At 43.1% G+C, this 27,552-nt stretch overlaps 1 protein-coding gene across 1 annotated transcript; it reads right to left on the reverse strand.

Annotated features, from left to right (window-relative positions):
- LOC310861605 (sterile alpha motif domain-containing protein 10-like) lies at nt 1-27,018 on the reverse strand. The gene is made up of 5 exons (XM_083769123.1): nt 26,681-27,018; nt 14,811-15,025; nt 3,420-3,591; nt 1,767-1,907; nt 1-1,529 (listed from the first exon to the last, which is right to left on the reverse strand). Exons 1-5 carry the CDS (start codon nt 26,691-26,693, stop codon nt 1,507-1,509), a joined length of 564 nt encoding a protein of 187 aa, XP_083625249.1. The 5' UTR covers nt 26,694-27,018; the 3' UTR covers nt 1-1,506.
- Nucleotides 27,019-27,552: the final 534 nt, after the last annotated feature.

Below are 27,552 nucleotides of genomic sequence, written 5' to 3' on the forward strand. Positions count from 1 at the left end.
AATGTTATCTGCGGAACTGAGTCAAACTAAATGCAATCTGGGAACCCATTGGCAAGCAAGGAGGAAATGTGTTTTGTCTAGAGAGATTAAATCTAATCTATAATGCTTCAACTCCTACAATTCCAAGTGCTTGTCAGGGTGGGGGGTTCAGTTCAAATATGATTTTTTTGGGGGGGGATAACTTGCGGCCTGACAAGGTTGACAACCATCACTTTCACAAATCTTTCAAAACAATAATAACCTATCTGCAATCTCACACTGCGTTGCGATATTATGCATAATGAGTGATGATTTTGTTGATTCCTGCCGTTTCACTCATAATGAATGTGATGAATCAACTGATGGCGAAATTATAAACGCTATAATGTTACCGCCGACGAATTAGTAAAACTTTCGCCAGACACAGACTGTATTAAATTTGAGTGACTGACTATCGTAAACAATACAGAGACACCTCCCCGGGGTGCGGTGGTGGATCAGGGGTAGAGTGGCCTTGATGGACCCGCAAGGTTGCTCCCTCACAGTACGTTTTAACAGCGGGCGACAGCCAGACGAATTTTTCCGGAAGTGCATTATTTGTCAATGGGACCCGGCAACTACTGGCGATAGAGGCGATAGCAGGCGAACAGGCGATAGTCGAAAAGTGGGCGGAGGAACGTTGGCCGAAAAGATACAAATAATTCATCTGTTGGGCGACGATAGCCAAATTCAAGCGATGCTCGCCGTTGGTCTCACGCTGTTAAAACGTACTGTCAGAGCGAGTATAGTAGTGTCCTTGAGCAAGACCATGAAGCCCTAATTGCTCCTGATGTGCAGGTTGGTGCCTTGCATGCAGGTTTCCACCAGCCATCTGCGTGTGAATGGGTGAATGTAATGCACAATCTATGTAAAGCGCCTTGGATAAAGGTACTATATAAATGCACCATTTTACCATATCACTGGGACAGTTTGTTTATTTTTGGACAACAACGCTTTAACCCATTTTGTCCTGGGAACGATTCTACAAATGCCTTCTAAATCTCGTTTCTATGTCAGTCGTTCTCAATCATTTCCTTGTGAAGGACCCCCAAAAATATATGAAATTGGCCGCCGACCCCCATCTGAAAATGTTGTTCCAGGGACCTCCCAGAAGCAAAGATTTGAGTTAAAAACATTGGCTCTGAAAGAATATATATTCAAAGAGAAGTTCAACAAAAGTTGAGACATGGAGCTGCAAGCTTTCTGCCTGCCAGTGACGATATAAATGTAAAAAGCATACAGATGTAATAATGGGGAAGTGCAGTGGGTCGCCGTCGCGTGTGACACCCGTCGCTCCTCGCGGCCGTCCAATCACGTGTTTGGATGCCGGTCGTCGTAGTAGTGATGACACTTTGACCTTTTGACCTCCATCAGTCCCCGTACACATGGGAAGTGTCTCTGTGACTCCCGTGATGTCACTTCCTCCGTGTAAACACATATAAGAATCCATGGCAACCGTTCCTCCAGCGAGTCACGGAGCAGGCCAGGCTACGACGGGATACGAAACGAACCTGTGAAGAGAAGAAAATTACAGTTCTTAACTCTCTACGTATATTAATATTTACCAGTAACACGCCAGAGTTGTTCACCTGTTCACTTGCATTGAACTCATTTTCCCAGAAGCCCTTGCAAGCCAGTAGATGGGTTGATTTCCGCTTACTATCTACTGTATCTACGTGAGTACGCACGCACGCACGCACGCACACACACACACACACACACACACATGCACGCGCGCACGCACGCACCTCTGCTGAGCAGCTGCAGGTGTCTTCCCTCCTCCTGGACCTGTAGCTGTAGAACCTGCTGCAGAATCTCCTGTCTGAGCGTGTCCTGAACCAGACCCATCCTGTACAGCTTCTGTTCGTTAAGACGCAGCAGAGCACGGCCTGGTGGAGGAAAGAGGTACTACATTAGAGTGTCCTGAACCAGACCCATCCCGGTTAAGACGCAGCAGAGCACGGCCTGGTGGAGGAAAGAGGTACTACATTAGAGTGTCCTGAACCAGACCCATCCCGGTTAAGACGCAGCAGAGCACGGCCTGGTGGAGGAAAGAGGTACTACATTAGAGTGTCCTGAACCAGACCCATCATGTACAGCTTCTGTTCGTTCAGACCATATAGTTATATAAACTATATATAAACTAGAGGGCGGACCAGGAGCGACTCCACATAGGTCAGGTAGTTGTGATGTCATAGTGATGTCATACCTGTGATGGCGTGCTCAGAGAAGGCCTCCACATAGGTCAGGTAGTTGTGATGTCATAGTGATGTCATACCTGTGATGGCGTGCTCAGAGAAGTCAGGTAGGTGTGATGTCATAGTGATGTCATACCTGTGATGGCGTGCTCAGAGAAGGCCTCCACATAGGTCAGGTAGTTGTGATGTCATAGTGATGTCATACCTGTGATGGCGTGCTCAGAGAAGTCAGGTAGTTGTGATGTCATAGTGATGTCATACCTGTGATGGCGTGCTCAGAGAAGGCCTCCACATAGGTCAGGTAGTTGTGATGTCATAGTGATGTCATACCTGTGATGGCGTGCTCAGAGAAGGCCTCCACATAGGTCAGGTAGTTGTGATGTCATAGAGATGTCATACCTGTGATGGCGTGCTCAGAGAAGGCCTCCACATAGGTCAGGTAGGTGTGATGTCATAGTGATGTCATACCTGTGATGGCGTGCTCAGAGAAGGCCTCCACATAGGTCAGGTAGTTGTGATGTCATAGTGATGTCATACCTGTGATGGCGTGCTCAGAGAAGGCCTCCACATAGGTCAGGTAGGTGTGATGTCATAGTGATGTCATACCTGTGATGGCGTGCTCAGAGAAGGCCTCCACATAGGTCAGGTAGTTGTGATGTCATAGTGATGTCATACCTGTGATGGCGTGCTCAGAGAAGGCCTCCACATAGGTCAGGTAGTTGTGATGTCATAGTGATGTCATACCTGTGATGGCCTCCACATAGGTCAGGTAGTTGTGATGTCATAGTGATGTCATACCTGTGATGGCGTGCTCAGAGAAGGCCTCCACATAGGTCAGGTAGTTGTGATGTCATAGTGATGTCATACCTGTGATGGCGTGCTCAGAGAAGGCCTCCACATAGGTCAGGTAGTTGTGATGTCATAGTGATGTCATACCTGTGATGGCGTGCTCAGAGAAGGCCTCCACATAGGTCAGGTAGTTGTGATGTCATAGTGATGTCATACCTGTGATGGCGTGCTCAGAGAAGGCCTCCACATAGGTCAGGTAGTTGTGATGTCATAGTGATGTCATACCTGTGATGGCGTGCTCAGAGAAGGCCTCCACATAGGTCAGGTAGTTGTGATGTCATAGTGATGTCATACCTGTGATGGCGTGCTCAGAGAAGGCCTCCACATAGGTCAGGTATAGTTGTGATGTCATACCTGTGATGGCGTGCTCAGAGAAGGCCTCCACATAGGTCAGGTAGTTGTGAGGACAGTGTTTCTTCAGCCAGCGACACACGTCCTGCTGAGACCACACCACCACCGGACGCACCAGGCTGGGCTGGACGGGACTGGTGTGATACAGACCATAGTTATCACTATGGCAACCATTCTGTGTAGGGGAGAGAGAGAGGGGGGGGGGGAGGGGGAGAGAGAGACACACACACGCACACACTCACACACACACACACACACACACACGCACGCACGCACGCACACACGCACACACACACACACACACACACGCACAAAGTGAGAAAGTGATAGAAGCCAGCTCGTATGAAAGCCAGCATTAAACATTAAAGCTATCTGTGCAGAGAGTGTCTCAGAATCCTCCAGATGAGTGACCATACACGTCCAGGGTCTCAGTATGCTGTAGCTCAGTGACTCTAAAAAACCCTGCCCTCCGTTTCATAACCAAATGATTACTTTAGTCATTCAGTGACCTTTCAAAGATCCTAATGATGAGACTCTCCACTACAGTGTGAATGTCTTTGGCAGGCCCACCCATCTGATCACTTCTATATTATACAAGATTGATTATTTTAAAACAACAATCCAATAAAGAATAAACTACGATCTGAATAGTCAAAGAGACATTTACATTAAACTATTCCTATAATTGTGCCAGGTCAGGGACCACCTGGAACCCCCTCAAGGACCCCATGAAGAACGACTGGTCTGAAATAGAGGCATTCTAACTTTTCAATGGTCTATGTGTCTTTTTTATCCAGATTACTGCAGCAAACCTCCAGCATTATGGAAGCGCCGCGGTCAGCATTATTACAGATAATCACAATGCAATCACTGTGTTGGTCACAATAAAGCTGACTGAATTAGCAGGTATACCGTAAGGAACATAATGTCTCTGTCGGGAGGAAAACCTCATATGTCCAAAACTGTTACTTTTCAGGATTCTTCAAATTCAAAATTACTTTTGATACAGAGACAGTCATGGCCGGCAAGACTGATTGTTTAGTAACTCAAGACTAACTGTTTAGTAATAACTAATAGTTTATTTTAAAAATAAATATCCAAAATGAGTTAATAGCACAGGCAGACTCTTCGAGCTGAAATCGACATGTAAATATGAAATAAATGCTTAAACATGTAGCTAGGTGTAATGTTAGAGTCTAAAGAAGTGAACCTTTCAAGCCTGTTTTCTCAACTCGCTGTTTTCTGTAAGACGTTACTCTATAAGCCATATCTCCAAAACTGGTGGGTCAAACTGAACAACCAACATGTCAATTTGAAACTATGATTTCCTGCTTTCACATGACATGAATTTCAATGAATTAGCCTCAGTCAGAAACGGTCACAAATAGCAGATCTACAAGCGCTGCTATACAGTTGATACTTTTGTATGACGCTGCAGTATGATAAAGTTGGGCATTCATTTATGGAAAAAGTAAAAACATGGAGATAAGAGGTTTCTGCCCGATGACAGCAACGGGATAAGTCTTAAATCTCCGTTATCGGGCCGAGGCAGCGCTGCCTTTGTGTCGTCGTTCCATTTAAAGAGGCTGTCTCAGGATAAAGCTGAGGGACTCACAGGGAACACAGCTAGTTGATTTAGCAGCCGGTCGTGGTGACAGTCCAGCTGTAACAGTGTGTTCCTGCACTGCACTGCATCAGATAAAGAACAATGGAGTCCAACGCAGCGAGGACAACATTAATTCTTCTGGCTGACCTGTGGCTGCCCGCTGCACAATGACAACCGCAACAATGGAAATGAGGCATAATTGAATGTTTCACCAGTGGTGGAATATAAGTAAGCACATTTAGTTAAGTACTGTACTTAGGTACTGTACTTAGTACAATGTTTTTTTTTCTTCTTTTTTTTTAAGATTTGTTTTTGGCTTTTCTGCCTTTTATTGGTAGTTCCAGTGAAGACGGACAGGAAAGAGGGAGAGAGAGAAGGGAAGAGACATGCAGCAGAGGTCGTCATGAACGGGACTCGAACACTTGACGCGCTGTCAGGCCAGAGCCTGTATTTGGCATGAGCCTGGACCACTAGGCCTGCAGCGGGCAGTCGGGCACCCCTTAAGTACAATTTTGACATATTTGTATACTTGAGTATTTCCAATTTCCAATATACTTTTACTTCTACCCCACCAGGCCAGTGAAGATATCAAAAGCAGCATGAGTCAGACACCGACCCTACCCAAACCCTAACCTCACAGGAAGCCTGCATGCACAGGCTAGTTTTAACCTGCCACGGGATAGTTGCATAACCTGCCACACATATCATGAACGACGGTGTTGTCGGACTAATGCCTGTTGGACTGTTATAGTATGTCTTTTATTTAAGATATTTTTGGGGCTTTTTGGCCTTTATTGATAGATTACAGTAGGTAGACAGGAAACGGGGAGAGAAGACACACAGCAAAGTTCGTCGGGATCGGGACTCGAACCCGCGACACACTGTCATGCTGGATTACCAGCCAAAGGTGCCTGGACCGCTAAGCCGGCCCAGGCCAGACTGTTAGTATGTCTAACCAACGTATGCACTCCCCACCCGTGCATGTGCATGTGCATGTGCATGTGCATGTGCATGTGCATGTGCATGTGCATGTGCATGTGCATGTGCATGTGCGTGTGCGTGTGCGTGTGCGTGTGCGTGTGCGTGTGCATGTGGTGACTTCTGTGACGCTGTGATGAAATTCCTTGTGAAGCAATTTCCACACAAGGACAAAGTTTATATATCATCCACACAGTATAAGGTTATGTCATTGTCAACTTACAGCATATTCCCACAAGGGCTGGAATAGACGATCTCCAGCTAAGTGCTTTACTAGGGAATAGGGATAGATACAATTTAAAAAAGAACATCCTGAGCTAGAGTAGACAATACAGCACAAAACAATACCATACCATAAAGGCAGTGCTGTAGAGTGTGTGCGACGAGGGAGTGTGGTTTATGGCGGGCGTATATTGTTTAATTGTTTATAGTACTGTGCGTTAATGGATCTAGTAATGGTTCCATCGTCTCCACACAGAGTATGTGTTCCTGTGTTCTGAAGAGACAGGGAAGATATATTTTGGTTTAATTTCAGAAAGCATTTTTTTCCCATAGAGATTTACAAAAAATATTTATATAAATTATTTTAAGCCATCCAGGATCCTGGTGAATCATGACCACTAAACCTAGGTTTTAAATTGTCTTTCTTCACAGAATCAATGGTGTCATGATTCACCAGCAGGATCCCGGATGGCTTGATTCTATAGGCTTAACCCATTAAGGATAGGAACCCCTTTTGGTGTTCCTATCCATTATGTTATACTTTAGCTATTGAAAAATAACAGATCTACAACGAGCTTGTAGATCTGCTATTTCTTTTTAATCGTGAAAATGTGGCACGAATCTTTGAATATATATTCTTTCTAGGGATGTGCTGATGACACATTAATTGCTGTTATGGCCGATAGATAACCGATATTACCGATGTCAGTATGATCTCATTCTGTATTGAAAAAATATAATAATTTTGTCCATTCTGAAAAACACATGTGGGTATCTGCACTGCAGACATATAGGCAAGTCAGATTTAACTTTAATACCTTTATATTTAATATTGTAAGCTTGTAGATCTGTTCAAGCTGTTACTTTGGGCTTGTTTATCTGTAAAGGCAGACTGATTAATCGGACCGATTAGGTCCGATTGATTAATCGGGCCGATGCCGATTAATCTAAAAACAATTACAATTGGCCGATACCGATGTGTTTGCCGATTCATCTCCCATCACTAATTCTTTCATAGCGAACGTTTTTTACATTTAACCACTCTGAACGTTAGTCCCCCACCCCTTAAAAACAACAAGAACATAATACAAATACAAATACTCAAGTAGCCTAACTAACGTTCAGAACAGACACTCAAAAAAAGGTAATTCATTCTGGTCCCAGCAGGGCCTGAAGATACAATGCTCTGTGATGGATCTGCAGAGCTGCTGTGATAACAATGGTTTATAGAAACAGCACACACAGCAATGTTGTACTTCTACAACTTCTTTTTTAGTTTTTTGCTTCAGTTCCCCCAGTTTTCCTGAGTTCTGAATCCATGTCCCTTGGAGCCCCGTCCGTCCTTCACCTGACCACGACATCCTATACTAAAGCTTCGTTTATACTATTGGTTGCATGCCGGTGTTTGCATGCAGAAAATAGCAGATATACAAACTCACAACACGTCCGTCCGTCCATCCGTCCGTCTGTCTGTCTGTCTGTCTGTCCGACCCGCTCAATGCGTTGAGCAATTTATTGTTGTAATTTATTATTATTATCTGTCAGAGATGGCATCGTAGCCTTGTTTGACCGCACAATGCTATATATTGTATATATAAGGACATTTAACCACTTCAACCCTCAGTACTTGGTCTGATCTTTTCCCTCTCTACACCCAAATGTCTTAGGAACTCCTTTATATCATATATGGCTCTGCATCAATGTAATAAACATATGCGTTGTGAGCCAAAGTGAGCCATGATGTCATAAGTTTTACATGGAGACAGGAGAAAACGGCATTCTCAAAGATTTCCACTCTGGAAGGTGTTTTCACTTTGTTGCGTTTTCACCTCCTGAAAACACTGTTCTCGTCTAAAGGGACACCAGAAAACTATACTTTATTTTCCCGTTTTCTATGAACACCCCTTTCGCCAACCCCACCTATAGGGTATGGGGCAGGCACTGATGACACGGAGGACAGGAACCCAGGACCTTCTAGCTGTGAGGTGACAACACTACCGACTATGCCACTGTGCCCACTTCTTTTCGTCATGGCTGCCAGTTCCCACCTGATGTTGTGTGGGAGTCCAGACTGCTTCAGACAGTACCGAATGGCCGCTAGCTTGCATAACGTCTTCAGACTAGGACTCAAGTCTAAGACAAAAAGGTCATCAGAGTTGCTCAGAGTCACTCTGTTGGTTCCTCCAAAGAGGAAGATACGATCTCCCACCATGCAACAGTACATGCCCCTAATCGTCGGACACAGCCCTTTCCCATTGGGCTCAACCTTCTTCCAGGAGAAGCTCTGTGGACTGAATTTCCACACAAATGTTTCATTGAGACATGGTCCGTTTACACCACCAAATATGTACAGCTCCCCATTGTAGGCAAAGGCTGAATGATGCCAGCGTCCATCTGGAAGAGGCTGTGCAGAACGTGTGCTCAGCCATTCGTTGGACTCTGTGTCAAACACTTTGATGGTGTTGTTGTTGTTGTTCCACTGGCTCCCATAGCCTCCGAATACAAATATCTTTGTCCCGATGACGGTTGCGGAGCAACCTGATGGACTACGTGGCGGGGCGCCTCTGGTGTTAATTAAAGACCAGACAAGTGTGGCGGTGTCCAACTTGTACATGTCATCAGTCCACCCACCAAAAATCACATCTGACTTGATTTGTCCTGAATGGACATACATGACCGTCCCCAACACAGAGGCTGAGTGGTTCCTCCTCCCCTCTGGAATAGTCCCAGAAACCTGTGGTTTAAACCATCTGTGGGTGTCCACGTCAAATGCATAAAGCACGTTGCATAAGTCATCTGTAACGCTCGTATCTCCTCCCCAAAGGTAGACGGCATCTCCTATAATCACAGTTGTGTGGCCCGTGCGCATGGATGGAACCTCAAGGTGAGCTTCACTTCTTCCAGGTGTCACTGCAGGGGTCAACTCCCTCCAGCATAAAGACACTGTGTTGAAGACATGCACTTCAATCTGATCCTCGTTGTTCCTGTCAAGGTTCCCTCCAAAGTAGTACAGCTCGTGTCTCACCGCTACAGCGGCACGAGAATGTTCGATCTCTGGTGATCCTTTCTGATGCAACGTCCAGGAAAGCATGTTGTAACAGAACAGTTAATGGTGAATTGAAGTAAGGCTAATCAACCCGTTGGTTTCCCGCTCTGTAGAAGAATGAAGAGATAACAGTCATGAAGAGTTTATGTGGTGAAGAGTTAGGTCTTGGAGAACAGGATCTGTGGGTGATTCTTGAGATGCGATGATTTCATGTGAATCTCTCTGAGGCTGCGCAGTGCTTTTTATGCTGCTGGACAGAGTGACGATGTCATCCCGTTGAGCTACGGCGTATATCCATATATGGCCTCCCAGCAGGTCAGCCATGCCCAAATATGGGGTCAGGCAGTGCCTTATATGGAATTCTAAGTTAGTAGCGCAGTGCAACCGATGACCCGAGGGACATTTTAAAAATGTCTGGTCCAGAAGCGCCAGTTTGGTTGATGTGCCCATATATGGGGATCCGGTTGTCCAGGAACGCAGATCCCTTGTACCTTTATATGACCCATGACATAATTATAACCCATGACGATAATTTATATCTTATGCTCAAATATGAGCATAAAACGGGTTGGTTGTCACAGTGCTTACAGACAAACTAGAGGGCGCTGTTTCACCACGTTGATATCAGTCCTTTTTTTTTGGAAGACACCAAACACATTGAGGTCGAGGAGAGATTTTCTCCTCGCCTCCTCAATGTAACAGCTTCTTGTAACATTACAAACAACAAAAGGAATGAAAGAGTTGCAACTATATAGTGCCTCCCAAGCAGAGTTAATTCACACGTTTGTTAAGGTTATTTATTTTTGTTGTTGTCATTAAACAGAACAGAAACATATTGGAGTCACATCTGTGAGCTGAGATTTCTCGACCGTTTCTGACCCACGGGGCAGCTCGCTGGAACCAGGCCATCACCTTGGGCATCCTGTGCATGTCTGGAAGTCCCCCCCCCCCCCCCCCCAAACGGAGTTGCACCACTCAGTTCACACGGGTGTGATTTTAAGTGGAACCATGAGATATCACGTTTGTGATGAGCTGTTAAGTCTGTGTGTAGTTCCTGTGTTGCTAAGCGACTCCGGGGCCATTATAACAAATAACATACGAACTGTACGTCTCTCTGTCAATCTGGTATGTTAATTAGAAACAGCGGTTGAGTGCAGATGTTCTGCACAACCTCGTGTAACCCTGAGAACAGAACAGATCAGCATAACTGTGACTATACACACCACAGCCCATGTTGGTGGAGTTTTAGTAACTAAGTGATTTGAAAGTTGAAGTCAACATAAAGTTCAATGTAATGGAATGGGAGTTAAACCCGAGGCAAAGCACTATATAGCTGATATACATATCAGCAAAGCACTATATAGCTGATATACATATATACTGTATATTTATTTAGACCTGAGGATGATTCTAAAAAAAACACTACTCCTGACAGTTGTACTGAAAAACCTATGTTTCTATATCAGTGGTGCTCAACGTGTTTCATGTCAAGGACCCCCGGAGTTATCTGTATTTGGCCACGGATCTGCTATTTTCCGCTAAAGTATAACATAATGCTTAAAACACCAAAAGAGGTTCCTTTTGAAATCTGAAATGACTTATTTCAGATTGGCTCATTCATTTTCACAGACACGTTTGCAGAGGTAAAATCAACATGCAAGTCGTTTAATTTAAAGATATCAGTATTAGAGAAGTGATATTGTCACATTATATTCATGTCGGATTCCTTTTGTTCCATCGCAACAGTTCAAGCAAGACCTTTGACATTGCTCGTTTTTTTTAAGCCAGTGGCAGTGAATCTGCTTGAAAACAAAAGGTGCATTATCAAGTACACAATTGGGCACCCATATTTCATATTCCATTTGAATTTAGTTAGTCTAGTTTAGTTACCGGTAGTTAGTTAGTTTAGTTAGAATTTAGTTTTAGTCATATTGTCCATGTCCATGTCAAAAGTTGTAGTTTAGTCTAGTTTGGTCGACTACATATCATGACATTTTAGTCGACTAAATATGCAGTTGATTTTGTCGACTTAAATGTATTTTGGCGGGCCGTGATGGCTGATTTTACAATTGGTTGCATGCTGAAAATAGACAATCTACTTCTGCTATTTTCAGAGCGCAACCGAACATAAAATGACTTGTCTTTTCTACTGGATCGCTTCTCCACTAGTCCCTCCCTAACATTTTAGTCTAGTTTTAATTTGTCGACGAAATTGTCAATATATGTTTTACTTTTAGTCAGTTTAGTTTGTTGTTAGTTAGTTTTCATCAATAAAAAAATATAAAAAATATATACTTTTGATATTTTACTATACTGAAGATTTAGATTATTAATACAAAACATTGGTTTTAAACAATATGATATCGAGACAAAAGATTATAATCTGTACAATAAAACAATTCAAACTACGTACAGGGTGCCAGGTCAACTAATGAACCTGACATCTGTCTAAATAACATTTAAACCTTTGCATTATGCATGGGCGTCAAGGCTGGGTCAAGGCACACGCACGCACGCACGCACGCACGCACGCACGCACGCACGCACGCACGCACGCACGCACGCACGCACGCACGCACGCACGCACGCACGCACGCACGCACGCACGCACGCACGCATGCACGCACACGCAGCTGTATTAGAGTGTGGTGTTCTATTTTAAGGCTTTGCTAAAAGGCTGTTGGAGCCAGCAAGCCGCTGCAGGCTGACTGGGGGACACAGAGGACATGTCTTTGTCTCTTTGACAAAGTGCTTATTTGTTACAATGAATGAATGAACGACCAGAATGAGTCTATCTATCTACAGTACCTCTGAGATGCTGCCTTATGCTGACAGAGAGAGGGGGGAGAGAGAGAGAGAGAGAGAGAGAGAGAGAGAGAGAGAGAGAGAGAGAAAGAGAGAGAGAGAGAGAGAGAGAGAGAGAGAAGGGGACTTACAGAGGATGAGTGTTGTTACAGTGAAATGGACACATAATGCAGTATTTCTTATCCATTTACAATGTTCTTGTCAGAGAGAATATGTTAGTTAACAAACTGTAACATCTCATCTTTGATCATCTGGGCAGCACCAAAAGCCACATACAGCACAGCGGCCAGAGAACACTCAACTGGAAAAACGGGGTCATGGTTTGCATTTCTTATTCATGATGACTCCCTCGGCTTCCGTTATATGCAAAGTAGAAACACTATACAGATATGCTGTGCACAGCAAATTAGAGACTTAATGTGTTTCCGTTCATCCGCACATTCCGTTATAGGCAATTAACTGTCCCTGTCTGTGAGAGAATAATGATGAGGATTATTATCAGATAAATGTGAAGCCCACTGTCAGCATAGGGTCACGCTGAGGCCAACTATCACACTATTACTGCAGGATTAGAACGCCATTATCCTTCCAGTCCATATATGGGTCTTCAACAAGACAGTATAAAGGGCTTCATTTTCGTCACCGCTATAAACCCCTTATACCTAAACTTCTTTGCCTTTTTTTTTTTTTTACTATTTTGCTGAACATTTAGTTAAAATAGCTAAAATGGCCAGTCTACAAGCTCACAACGTGTCAATGTAAGATTGGCTAATTGAACTATAAAAAATAAAAAAAATAAAAATAGTAAAAGAAAAGACAAATAATTTTAGGGATATGGGGTTTATAGTGGTGACGAAAACAGAGCCCGTTGTCTGACAACAATACACATTGAACAGAAAGGATCGAGGGGTCGCGAGACTCGTAGTAAAATATATTTATTTATTTTATACTGTATATGACCAACGTTTCGGCCGAAAATGCCTTCTTCTTACTAGAATGTTCCTCAATGTTAATAGTATTTGTAGTAGATAGCACAATTTGAAATTTGCACCCTAAAATAAAAATGAAAAAACATTAAGGGCCTTTCAAACGTGAAGCGATATAACGCCTATAGTTCATTTTCAATGAGACCTACGTTTTTGCGCGGAGCACTGGTATGGGGAGCAGTTGCGGTGCGACAACGCAAGCGTATTTACGTGAGTGTGCTCCCGTGAAGCAAACCTCTCGTTGATCCAGGCTACAACGCCTGCGTTCTTCGCTTCCCGTTTGAAAGGCCCTTTACACATATAAAAACCCCCAGGAAAGTGTTTATTGTGTCATAAACATCATTAAAATAAGCTCTGGTTGCAAAAGGAGTGAAGCGGCCTTTTGACATTAATCCAATATATTATAGGCATATACGATAACAACGTTGGCCTTTTCGTCTCTACTGTGTCCACAATTAAAAATGTGTCGGCAGCTATGAGGGTGCGGCTATACTCTTATTATTATTATTATTATTAGTGTTTTATTCATACCGCTGGCTGGCTGGCACCTCACATTTGGACGGGTGTTTGTACGCACCTTTTGATGGTAACCGAGGTTGTACTGTACCACCACCAATAATTATATTAACAATGCTAAGAGAGCAACAACAATGTATGGCACATGCCCCCCCGCCCCCGGCCCGCATGTTGCAGCCTTCGGCTTGGTATTCTTGACATCATTCGGCCCATCCGGGGGGGAAGCTAATTGGAGAAGCCTAAAGTATATAGCATCTATATGCTTTACACATTACAGCCCGTGTTCCACTTGACCTAGTTCCGACCCCCCCATGCACACTTCACCCCTTTTGCAATCATATTTTAATGATGGTTGGGGAGACAGGAAACACTTTCCTGGGGTTTTTACATGGGTTATGTGTTGTTAGATATTTCAGTATTTCAGTGTCCATGGGCTCCATGGACACTGGGCTCACTTCCTTCCTGGACTACAATTCCCATAATGCTTTGGTGCACTTTGAAATACTAAAATATATAAAAACACACATATTACCCACATAAAAATCCCCAGGAAAGTGTTTCTTGTCTCCCAAACATCATTAAAATAAGATCTGGTTGCAAAGACGATATTAGGTTCATGTTAAACCTGGTATCTATAGCTCCTTTTGGAACCTCATATCTGCGCTTTAGCTCAGAGAAGAGGTTCCGTGTCAGGATATCCCTGCATCGGTAGAACGGGGGCTGAGCCGTCCAAAAACAATCTTAGTCGCCTGGAATGTGTTAGTGTTTAGTCTAGTTTTAGTCGACTAAATATCATAAGATTTTTGTCGACTAAATCTACAGTTGATTTAGTCGACTAAAATGTATTTTGGCGGACCTTGATGCCGTCGTAATGGCATCAACTGCGACACGTTGTGAGTTGTAGATCGGCTATTTTCAGCATGCAACCAAGTGTAAAATGACTAATACTGCATGTGTCTCTTCTCCACTAGTCCCTTCCTAACATTTTAGTCTAGTTTTTATTTGTTGACAAAATCGACAGTATATTTAGTCATAGTTTTAGTCATCATATAGCTTACGGTAGTTTTCATTTAGTTTCCATGTAGTTTTCGTCAGTGAAAAAAGGTAGTAACATTTTTCGTCATAGTTTAGTCGACAAAAACAACACTGCTGCAGGACCACAACATGGCTGCGTTCCAGGGGGCTGCTGCATGCTGTGACTTTGAGGACCCTCCTACAGGGGGCGACAGACCTACCTGGACAGGCTGCGTTCCGGGCTGCTGCAGCAGCTTGACGGGCCGGCCCCCGGCCCCCGCCGCCGTCTTGTTGTGGCCCCGCCCGTCGTGCCAGGTGAGGTTGCCCCCTGCTGTGCGTTGTTGGCGCTGCGACGACGACGTCAGCTGCTGTTTGAAGTGGTCGGGCAGAGCGCGGTACTCCACCGCCGGCCGGCAGAAACTGAAGCTGGACGCGGCTGACCGGGGGAGAAGAAAAAGGAGTAAGTAAGTAAGTAAATTTTATTCATAAAGCACTTTTCAAAACAAAGTTACACAGTGCTGTACAGTGGTGAACAACAAGGTAATAAAAAAACCATAAAATAAAAAAACAGGATTAATAATACATTTTAAGGAAATTAATAAAACCTTATATGTTTTAAACGATGCAATACTGCCTCATCAAAGTTGGTGTTGTGACTTTAGATATGGAGAGAGGTGGTGGAGTTGGTTGCTTTAGCAGACAGTTTGAGGGTCCAATGGAGTTAAGAGGTTTTGTCCAATGCGTTTTTTACTACTTTTCATTGGTTCAATATTTTTGAAACAACACACAGACATAAAGGGTGTGCAAAGAATTATAATTTTGGTGGTCCTTGACATGACATATGTTGCTGGGAAGAGGAGGCACCCTCTTGGTAGTGCCATATTTTAGTCCACCACCATCTTCTTGGTCGTGCTAGCATTGAGCCAGAGGCGGTTTGCCTTGCTCCAGTGCACAACCTCCTTAATCAGGCGTGCTCAACAGTGTTGTCACCTGGGATGCAGCTGTCGGCTGCAATGTCATCTGAACAATTCCGTAGGTGACAACTGACACACGTCCTCCGAACAGACAACCCTGCAGTCTCACATGCCTTGTCCGTTTTTAGTCTTGTCCATTATTTTATTATACTATTCCAATTTAGGGGGGTTCAACATGGTAACATTTTGATAGATTTCAGCCATCACTTAAGTTGAAGTGTTTACTTTAACAAATATGCTATATTTCATGGTATAAATTCACATATGAGTAAACTAAGGCACCAATACTTGTTTCAGATCATGTTAGGCAGGCTTATATGTATTTATGACATTTGAGAAAGATTTTGTGTTGCCAAAATCAATATTTTACACATTTTACAAGCAAACACAGCAGCACAAGATTTTAGTTTGTTTGGCTATACACTTTTATATACATTTCTGGCTTGTGACAAAATTCTGCAGGATATTATACGGAGAACTTTTACCCAATAAAGTCCAGAAGGGTATTGTCTATGCCAAAATGTATTGAATGAGTAGTGCCCATGATGTGGGAACGACATTAATTTTCTAGGCACTTTTTCTCACCTAGAATAGATAATGAGTGAAATACGTAAACCCTCCAGTCTCAGTAAAACAATCCTTATATTACAGCTGTATAAAGCTGTATGCCTAAATTGTACAATTTACAATTTAGGCATTTATCAGACGCTCTTAATCCAGAGTGATTTACAGTAAGCAGATGGTGATACATCATATACATAAAAGAACAGTCATCAAGAATCATGAGTAGTAGGCCTAAGCTAAGAACCCGGACCGCTTGTTTCTGTATCTTTGAAGAGAACAAACTTATCTTGCACTTTAATATGCTTGAAGTGTTCCTGATCTAAATCTACAGTGATCTAATCTTCGGTATGCAGATGATATACTGTGGAGTTGTTTACATAAAGTAATGTGGCAGCTGCTGAACATAATGCTGCTGTTGGTGCATCAAATATACATACACGTGTACTACATACTGATGTTCACTTTCTGTTTTGCTCTTTTTGCTCTCTCTTTTTTAGATTTGTTTTAACAGTTGTATTATTATTATTGTTATTATTATCACCTATAATGCTGCATTGTCTGAAAGAAGCCGAACAGAATTAAGTTTAACTACTATGTACCTGTACCTGTACACAAGATTTAACAAACAATAAAGCACAATTGAATCTCTTCACCAAAAGCAAATTTATACAAGCTCAAAACGCAGCTTTGTTTGTGAGCTTGTAGATCAAAAGTAGGCATGCTGGGATTCAAGTGTTTAAAGGTGCATGCAGTATGTGATGTGCGTGCGTGCATGCGTGCATGCATGCATGCGTGCTAGTTAAGTGTAAAGCATGCCAGGCATCCAGCTGTCTTTCAGAGTTAAAGTTATTTAGGGTATTCTATTTTCTGTAAACTGAGCCTCGACGAGGCTCTGCTCGGAAACATGACACTATGCAAACAGGAGCGTGTGAGTGTGTGTGTGTGTGTGTGTGTGTGTGTGTGTGTGTGTGTGTGTGTGTGTGTGTGTGTGTGTGTGTGTGTGTGTCTTTGTGTGTGCGTGCGTGCGTGCGTGCATGCGTGCGTGTACAGAAAACTGGAAATACCGCAGTAAAGTAAGAAATCACACTCATGTGAAGTGAGGGGTGCTTTTATCATCATACATATACATCACCATACATCAGCCAATCAAATCATCACATTCCGTGCTGCAAACATACCTACACACGCAGCTGTGCATAGGAGGGGGCTTGCGCCGCTCAAAAATACCTCAAAATTGTACTTATAGGCCCCATTTAGACTGCAGTGACATCAAGTCAAATCTGATTCAAATCTGATTTATTTTCTCAAATCTGATCCGACCGTTCACACTGCCGTTTGCTAGTGATCAGATCCGATCTGTGCCACATCCAGATTGGAATATGATTTGTTTAGATAAGTCTAAACGTAAACAAGTCACATGCTAAGCTCCCGGATCCGCCAGGAGAAACTAGGCACAGCTGCTGTACATGATGAGGCTAATTAATTAGAGCGACAGAGAGAGAGAGTGTGTGTGTGTGTGTGTGTGTGTGTGTGTGTGTGTGTGTGTGTGTGTGTGTGTGCGTGTGTGCGTCAATTTAACAAAGGTGCAGACGATCAGAAATCAGCAGAGAGAGGGCGACGTTTGCACTACTGTATACCAAATTGAAGTGGACCCCAGATTATTTTTTCTCCCTGGAAATAAAAACGTCTGGGTTTCCGAGGCTACACACAAGTGACATAGAATCTGATTTAGATCAGGTTGTTGCATTCAGACTGAGACGGATCTCCTCAAATTCCAATCCCACCATGTGACTTGTATGTGACATGTCTGCATTTAGACTTATTTAAACAAGTCAGATTGCTATGATATGATAATGATATAGTACTTTATTGTCAGTCCACACTGAAATTTGTCTTGCGACCCAGCAGCCAAGTATGCTGAACACATATACACACATTTGACATAACACAAAGAACAAAGAACATTTACATACATAAAGACATGAAGACAAGAGCAATATCCACCGCCTAGATTAACCCGTGGCTACTACAACTCCTCATTAAGCATCAAAGTTGACTGGTGTTGTAAAAGTATTCTTTCAAGTGATTTCATACTTGATTCCAATCTGGATGTGGCACAGATCTGATAGATTAATCAGGCTAGATTTGTCTGCCAGTGTATGGGCATTATAGTTAGGTTACACCACTGATCATTATAAGACAGTGTTCAGGCAGCCTGCTGCTTCTCAGCAGGTGGTCTGTGTGTGAACATTCACTAATAAACATACATACATACGCACACACACATGCACGCACACACGTACGTACACACACACACACACACACACCCTCACACACACACACACACACACACACACACACACACACACACACACACACACACACACACACACACACACACACACACACACACACACACACACAACAAGCACACACACAGTACGCAAATGTTTGACTTAAGTAGAAGTACCAATACGGCAAAGTAGATGAACAGGATGTGTGTGTTTGTGTGTGCTTGCGTGTGTTTGCGTGTGTTCCTGGAAATATGAGTAAAGTAAACCAGTGGTATACCGTGGACAAAGTACTCAAGGCAAGCAAATAAACTGTCAGAAATTGTGAAAATACTAGTCAATCTACAAGATCGGCAATTTCTTCACTGTGGGTCCGCCACTCCCAGAGTGCCTCCTTAGAAATGTGGTGGAGTCAAAAGTACAATGTTATAGTCTAGTTAGTATAGCCTATAGTTGACCCAAAACATGACTCCACCAGGCCGAAGGCATTGGGAGAGAGTATGTTTTGCTCTCTGTCCGTCCGTCTGTGTGTGTCCGTCCGTGTGTTTTCAAATCAGTTGCGACACACACACACACACACACACACACACACACACACACACACACACACACACACACACACACACACACACACACACACACACACACACACACACACACACACACACACACACACACACACAAAAGTTTATATTACTCCTAAACATTTTGCCAAACATCACACACACTCCTATTCTCCTGCAGTTGGAGACCTGCACAGAAGGGCACTTTTTCTATTTTTTGTATCAATTACACAGACTTAATAAGAATTCGTGGAAATACTTTTTGATAACCAGTACGAGTCACCCCGTCAACAAATTATCGGCTTAGGAAACATCTCTGTGAATTCAAAGCTTCAGGTGTGTATTTGATAGAAGATAAGTCATGTTTTGGGTGGACTATGCTCATTCAAGTACAATACTCAAGTCAGTGTTGTTTTTGGCAGCAAATTTCTTGGAATGAAACTTAACTTAGTTTTAGTCACATTTTAGTCACCTGGAATGTGTTAGTGTTGGTCTAGTTGACTGAATGTCAAAATGTATTTCAGTCGACTAAATCAACCGTAGATTTAGTCGACTGAAATGCATTTGGCGGGCCTTGATGCCGTCGTAATGACGTAATGTTTTTACACTTGCTGAAAATAGCCGATCTACAAGCTCACAAAACGTTGCAGCTTGTAGATCAGCTATTTTCAGCATATAAGTGTAGAATGAGTTATGCTGGATCTCTTGTCCACTAGCCCCTTCCTAACATTTTAGTCTAGTTTTTATTATGTGACAAAATTGTCAGTGTCAGTATATTTAGTAATAGTTTTAGTCGTCATAGCCTAGTTTTCATTTAGATTTTGTCAGTGAAAAAGTCGAACGAACATTTTTCGTCTTAGTTTTAGTCGACAAAATCAACACTGAGTGAAAGTACTATAGTTATTAGTCACTGTCTACCACTGGACTATACAGTAACTAAGTATGAGAGGCGGTGTTTAGGCGAAGCCCAGCCTATCGTCACATATAGCTAGGAACATAGCTATAGAAACAGAAACAAATACACACTTAGTTAGGGGTCCATTTGGTTCGATTTTGTACACTCTCCGAGTTACGGGGGTCCGTGTTAGTTTAAGTTGAACTATGATTGCTTTCCTTATGCAGACTAGTTAACTATGCTGATTACTTTCCTTGTCCCAGGAATTAAGGCCTTATTATGCTCTGTTGTTACCGTAAGTACACACCTGCTGCAGTTTTATTTACTCGTATCTATTTATCCCTTTCCCTTTCCTGAAAACGATAATGGAACTTTTGTATGAAAGAAAGAAATGCCACCCAGTTCTTTACACCCGTATAGCTGTGACGGGACAATAACAGTTCTTATCACAGGCTCTCCAAGCCTCGGGACAGTTTTATGTCCAGTCTTGGACCTTTTTTTTATTGTTCCTCTGTACTGTTATTGGTTCCCTGTTTGCTTTTGGTTGTTTGGGCATGATGTCCACTGGTTGTTGTTCTTGTAATCTGTCTAAATTCCACAGTTCAGTGTGTTTAAACTAGAGTCTAGTCATTCTGTTTACTCTGTCTTTCACAGGTGTGAATTGTTGTAATCATCCCAGGTGTCTCCTCTCCCGTTTCTAATCATGCCCATGATTTATGTTCTTTGTCAGTCCATAGTTCAACTGTTTAGTCCAGTGGTTTTCATATCAAGGTCCATTATACAGTATCTATATGGCTGGTGGACATTTGACAGTTTTCCTGTGTCAGCGTGCTGTTATACCCATACCAACATTAAGTATAATTATGATGTCGCCACAATCCAAACACAAATATTTAGGACAGATTTCGAGACGTTTAGTTTCAAAGTGGCACTCTGGATGTTCGGCAAACAACATCTTCAAGACGCAAACATAAACAAACCCATGTTTAAACCACAAGGGCCGGATTGCCCAAACAAACATCGATTTGAGCTTTATTTGACTTTTTTTTTATTGTTGTTCTCTGAGACAGAAGGACTGTGATGTAGGCCAGTGGTTCTCAACATGTGGGTCGGGACCCGTAGGGGGTCCCCACGTGATTTTCTTTTTTTTTGGGGAAGGGGGGTTCCTACTCCCCTTCCCTGGAAATAAAAACATCCGAGGCTACCACTCACCAGACATTGAAGTGAAATGTTAGGACATTTAACCCTCTAAGACCCTGCGTTGCTTAATACACTGACACAGAGCAAGACAGGAACGCCCAAAAACGTCACATCCGTTTTTTTACCCTGGGCAGAATTTTCTATGGCTGCCAATGCAACTTTTTCCAATCCTTAATCACATACGGACAAACATCTATGCCGATAATATCTAACTTGCGGAGGTAACGTGCCTTGTCCACGGGCAACAGATCTTTCAACGTATGGCATTGCAAATACGTTTGATAATCGCCGCAAATTGCATTGCAGTGAACGAGAGCAAATCACAACTTCCCCTTGGGGTGGTGACTCCGCCCTGAATATGCGTTGTCGTGTCAGTGTATAGCAACAATTATTTAAATTTTAATTAATTACTTTATTTTTTATGTTCTTCTTTCACCTAAACATCATCAGTGATGTTCATTGCAATGCCATTGCAATGCCATTGGTCATGATATTTGCATATAAATACCCCCCACAGAGGCTGAAATTCACACAAATAAAAAATGTCTGGAACAATTTTTAACCTATGACTTTTGACCTTTAACCCTAATTAAAGTAAGTAAAATAATTGTAATACATGTTTTTTTGTGATCATTAGTCTATTAGATCAATGTCTATATGTTTTATTCATTATTGTGAAAGATATCCCCCAAATGTAAACTATTAATTTATTATATTATTATATCATTATTATATAATGTGCATAACATTTTTTTTTTTTTTTTTACATTTTTTTTTAACCTAGTAGTATTAAGGTTGAAATCTCTTTTTTGCAAGTAGAAATGAATCCGGGTCTTACAGGGTTAAGACCTTTTTAACACCATTTGGTTTAGAAGAAAATACATTAAAAAGACCATTACTGCATTAAAAGTAATCAACAAAACTATCCTATAAAGATGTTGAAACATTGGTCAAATTGTGAAATAGTTTATGAAACAGGCAAAATGTAGGCTTTGTGAGCTTATAGATCGAGTATACATTCACGATATTTATCTGTGGAAACCGAATCAAGCTAATGCATCAACTTCTGTACATTCCAAGTGCTTGTCAGGGTGGGGGAGGTGGGGGGCGTTGTGAGTTTGTAGATCTGCTATTTTCAGCAAGTGTAAAAACAGTCATTACGACATCATCAACGCCGGCCAAAATGCGTGCCTGCGTGCCTGCCTGCGTGCGTGTGTGCGTGCGTGCATCTGTCAGCAAACATGTGTGCCATGTCCCTATATACTTTTTAAGTCAAAGAGAATTGGATGGAAACGAGGACAGAGTCTGAGATGAAAGAGTGTCTTCTCACGCCTCTTTTACATCATTCAGTGTTCCCCCCCTGCAGTGCACGGCACGCCCCCCCACCTGGGAAGGGTGTGTGTGTGTGTGTGTGTGCGTGCGTGCGTGCGTGCGTGCGTGCGTGCGTGCGTGCGTGCGTGCGTGCGTGCGTGCGTGCGTGCGTGCGTGCGTGTGTGGGAGGGGGTGAACAGGAGACGGTTTCCGGTAATCGTCTTGGATCCCTGCCAAACTCACAGCCCCAGCATGAGAGAACATGTAATCATGAATAAAGCTCTTTGATATATGTTTGCTCCTTTGTTCCTCAGAGTGACGGCTGTGTGTCTGTTGACGTGACACGGGGACAAGCTTCCATCTAACTACTACTAACATTAGATGGTTGACGACTATGATTGTGTATAAACTAAACTAAACTAGAGTAAATGCTATAAGTAGCTCTAAAGTTGGTTCTTTTGGCTCGTAATTAGGGGAACTTCTTTTGACACCCTACTATTTTGTGCTTTATAATTGAGTAGGCTATACCTTGGGCGCCCGCTGGCCTATATCACGTTGCGTGTTCGAGTCCCGTTCATGACGACCTTTGCTGCATATGTCTCCCCCTGTCTGTCTTTCCCTCTTTCCTGTCAATCTTCACTAAAAAAGGCAGAAAAGACTAAACTTTATAATTTAGTATACCTCAACCATCACAATGAACCGATATGTAATATGTTTTCTGTGTGTTTTCTGTGTGTATATATAACCCAAACATAAAAAAGACAATTCTCTCTTTCCTCTAACAAGCATGAATACAATTTCAAAACACCCAAAATAATATAGCCTATTCTCTCCCATGTTTAACCAAGTGCCCATGTTTTTACCGCAAATTAGTGCCAGTGTGCTTATGAGGTGAAATTTATTCTTTGTGTGTTTTCGCTGACTCTCCAATTAGACTAGAGTGGAACATATAGAATTTAATGAGCTTATATAGGGAAGATGAACAGAGCAGAACAGAGTGCGTGACGCTGGTCACCGGGAGCTGTCCGTTTCAGCACCATACACACATCTCTGACTGACCATCCATCTCATTATCTCACCACCCACTGCACACCCCACTGACCCTTAGAACTACATATACCACCACCTACTGCACACCCCACTGACCCTTACAACTACATATACCACCACCTACTGCACACCCCACTGACCCTTAGAACTACATATACCACCACCCACTGCACACCCCACTGACCCTTAGAACTACATATACCACCACCTACTGCACACCCCACTGACCCTTAGAACTACATATACCACCACCTACTGCACACCCCACTGACCCTTAGAACTACATATACCACCACCCACTGCACACCCCACTGACCCTTAAGTACAAAGTACTCATTATGCAGAATGTCTCGTTTCAAGTTTTCAAATGTATTTAAAAATAATTTGAAAATAGCCGATCTACAAGCTCAAACATTGATAGCTTGTATAGATCAGCTATTTTCAAATAGCTGAAATGTATACAGGGCTGAAGTGGTACCGTTAATGTATGTTTTGTAATAACAATCTAAATAATGTATTGAATATAATGGCTATATAATTTGAATATAATTTGCAATAATGGAAATTGCAAATACTCAAGTAAAGTACAAACACCTCACAATTGTACTTAAGTACAGTACTTAAATAAATGTACCTCGTTACTTTCCACCACTGCTCACCACCCACTCTACTCACCCCACTAACCCTAATAAAACTACATATCTCACCACTAACACTAATAAAACTACATATCTCACCACTAACCCTAATATAACTACATATCCCACTAAACCTAATAGAACTACATATCCCACTAACCCTAATGGAACTACATATCCCATTGACCCTATAATATAACTACATATCCCACCACTAACCCTAATGGAACTACATATCCCACTAACCCTAATAGAACTACATATCTCACCACTAAACCTAATAGAACTACATATCCCACTAACCCTGATAGAATATCCCACTAACCCTGATAGAACTACATATCCAACCACTGACCATAATAAAACTACACATCCCACCATTAACCATAATAGAACTACATATCCCACTAACCCTGATAGAACTACATATCTCACTAACCCTGATAGAACTACACATCCCACCACTAAACCTAATAGAACTACACATCCCACCACTAACCCTAATAGAACAACATATCCCACTAAACCTAATAGAACTACATACCACCACTAACGAGCTCCACAACCTCCAAGGAAAGCTTCAGTCAAACTAAGATGAGCAGCTACATCGTTTCATTATACGCCGTTTGGTACGGCGAAAAATAAAGCTTGTCAAAACATTGAACCCCATATTCCATAACCCCATAACAAGAACCCCATATTCATGTGGACCAGAGGTCATCGATATGTCCGTACGATTGTATATTATTTTTATTATATATTTTTTCCTAAATGTTTTATCCCACAATTCTTTCACCCATTTCTTCACCCAGTGTCAAGGATCTAATGTAATCCTGGGCGCTACACTTCCTCTGCCAACCTGGGGGGGGCAGCGGACTGACCTCATGCTTCCTTCTATGCAGGAGTCCAAGCTGCTTTTCACCTGGCCTTCCCCGGCCGGACATAGTGCGTGGAAGGAACACGTTATTCTGACCAGTTCCTTTCCCCTCCATCAGGCGCCCCGGCTGGCCAGGGGGAGGTAGTTTAGAGACCTGGATTATGTTTGGGGACACGGGGAGAACATGCAAACTCCACACAGAAAGGCCCTTTCGCCAACCCCACCTCGGGTATGGGCACTGATGACGTGGAGGAGGGAACACACCCCCAGTGCCCACAGCGTCCTCAGCGGGAATCGAGCCCAGGTCCTTAGCTGTAAGGCGACAGCAGCTATACCAACTGTGTAATGTTCTTATTTTGATCATAATGTAGCCCCCAGCAAAGACCCAGCCCGCAACAGCTCTGCCAATCGGGCTCAGCCCGGACGTGGAGCGTGATATCCTTGCGTGAGGGACATGAGGGACATCGTGAGCGGCGGTCCGCAAGGTGTGAAGTGAGAAGCGTGAGGACGCGCTTCAAAGACTGGGGGTGGGGGGTGATTGTAGCCCCCAGCCAAGACCCAGCCCGCGACAGCCCTGCCAATCGGGCTCAGCCCTATTGGTATGACAGGTTGCGTGTTCGTCTGGCGAGTGGAAGGCCCGGGTTCAATCCCGCTTTCCGCACAATGCTACAATAAGAACCAATTATTACTGAATGTCAAGGTTTTCTTCAGAATATGTATGACACTGATTTACTGTGAAACTAGGCTATGGCACAGGAGTCCAACTAGTACTATAGTGGCAGGGACGTGCATACATAGACATCAAAGGGGGCTTCAGTCCCTGCCCTTTTACTCGTCTGTAAAACAACTGACCTCTCCAGACCACGAATGCAGCATTTACTAATGGTAAAAGAAATGCATGCCTCTCCTTTCCATGCCATGCCGGAAGGCAGCATTCAGTCTCCTGAACTTGAATGCAGCCTTTTGCGTTGAACAAATTTGTTTCAAAATCCATGTCGTTGCACCGCATCTCCACCATAGCTAAAGAGTGATGGGTTGCGCCCCGAAAAATGGTGATCAACAAGCTCTCAAAGCTCTCAGCTCGTCCAAAAGTGATTTCAGCCCCTGCCTCTCTAACGTTCCTGACTATAGTGGTTCTCAAATGTTTTATTTTCAAGAACCCCCACAACTCTAGTGTAGGCCTACACTAAATTGACCCATAATGGTCCATTTGGTTCAATTCAAGTACACTTTCAGAATTAGGCCTACAGACTTGTAAGGGTCATTTGTGGCTATTGCTCTTTATGTTTTCTCATGTCCGTGGCAAAAATGTATCCCTAATGCACCACACATCAGCTGGTGACCCCTGTAAACATATCCTCCATCAGGACAGCTGTTGTGCCCGGATGGAACCCCAATGACAGAAAGATGTGTGAGATATATTATTTTAATTATTATTATTCCAATTTATTTTCCAAAATAAGGTCACTAGATCAGGGGAGACAAACTATTTAAAGTGTTTTATATAGATTTGGTTTTAGTTTTTAATAGAACCATTACAATAAATCGTAGAACCTTGGTCTGAAAGGCACCTGAATTTGACTGTTGAATAGTATATTAATATTAACTTAATTGGTAAAAGAAAAAAAAGCCCCATGCAGCAGCTATAAAGTAAACAGCAATGCTTTAAAGCTTTGCTACTGTAGTAGCCTTGTATGTTGGTCATTCATGAATAAATAATGAACCTACCGTCCACTGCCATGGCTGCACTATATCACTCACATCTTCTATTCCATTGTCTCTCCTCCGGTCCGGTTGGTATTATATCCTCCTACCGATACCTGTCCTGTCCCGGGTTTATAGATAGTAGGCTATATAGGCTACCACTCTCTGGTTCCAGCCGGATTCTGTCCGATATGATAGTCTCCAACAACTTCTTTACACTATAAATGCAGCCTCCAGTATACTGTAGTGTAGTAGTAGGTCCGGTCTGGTGGCTTCTATAGCCTACAGCAGCTCGCAGCAGGAACCGCAGCTCTCCATTCCTCCTCTGCGTGTGTGTGTGTGTGTGTGTGTGTGTGTGTGTGTGTGTGCGTGCGCGCGTCTGCGTGATGAATGGACGCTTCTAAAAGGCACTCTATCATAGCATGCACACACAGTCAGGCATGCACGCAGGCAGCACGTTGAACTTGTTTTAAGGAAGTCTATGGAATTTACCCCAACAGAGCACTGTATGCACCGCCGACTCTCTCTCTCTCTCTCTCTCTCTCTCCCTCTCTCCCTCTCTGTCTGCTACTCTGCTGGTGCGGAAACTATATGCGTGCATGTGCTGCGTCTGCGTGTGTGTGTCGTGTGAGTGTGTGAGCGTCACAGTGCGTGCGTGAGTGAGTGGTTGATGATGATGTGTTTCGTGAGAATCCAACGTGCGTCTATTTCTCAGTGAGTCTCCTTTTATGACTCCTCTCCTCTCCTCTCCCCTCCCTTTCTCTCTCTCTCTCTCTCTCTCTCCTCTCCTCTCCTCTCCCGGAGCTGAGCCTTGTCATTAAGGACACTTTGAAAAGCAGCCTGATGAAAAGCAAAGCATTGCAGTGGTTATTTTACTTTAGCACGCGATAACACAA

This window comes from Protomyctophum parallelum (assembly GCF_964188405.1).
Source record: "Protomyctophum parallelum genome assembly, chromosome: 7".
NCBI lineage: Eukaryota > Metazoa > Chordata > Actinopteri > Myctophiformes > Myctophidae > Protomyctophum > Protomyctophum parallelum.

Bases quoted from the DNA above. Each gene is read 5' to 3' on its own strand.
- LOC310861605 (XM_083769123.1), bottom strand. The intron at 1,908-3,419 runs GTATGACATCAC...TTCCTCCACCAG, and splicing joins CTCTGAGCACGCCATCACAG to GCCGTGCTCTGCTGCGTCTT. The intron at 1,530-1,766 runs GTGCGTGCGTGC...TTCTCTTCACAG, and splicing joins CCTGCAGCTGCTCAGCAGAG to GTTCGTTTCGTATCCCGTCG.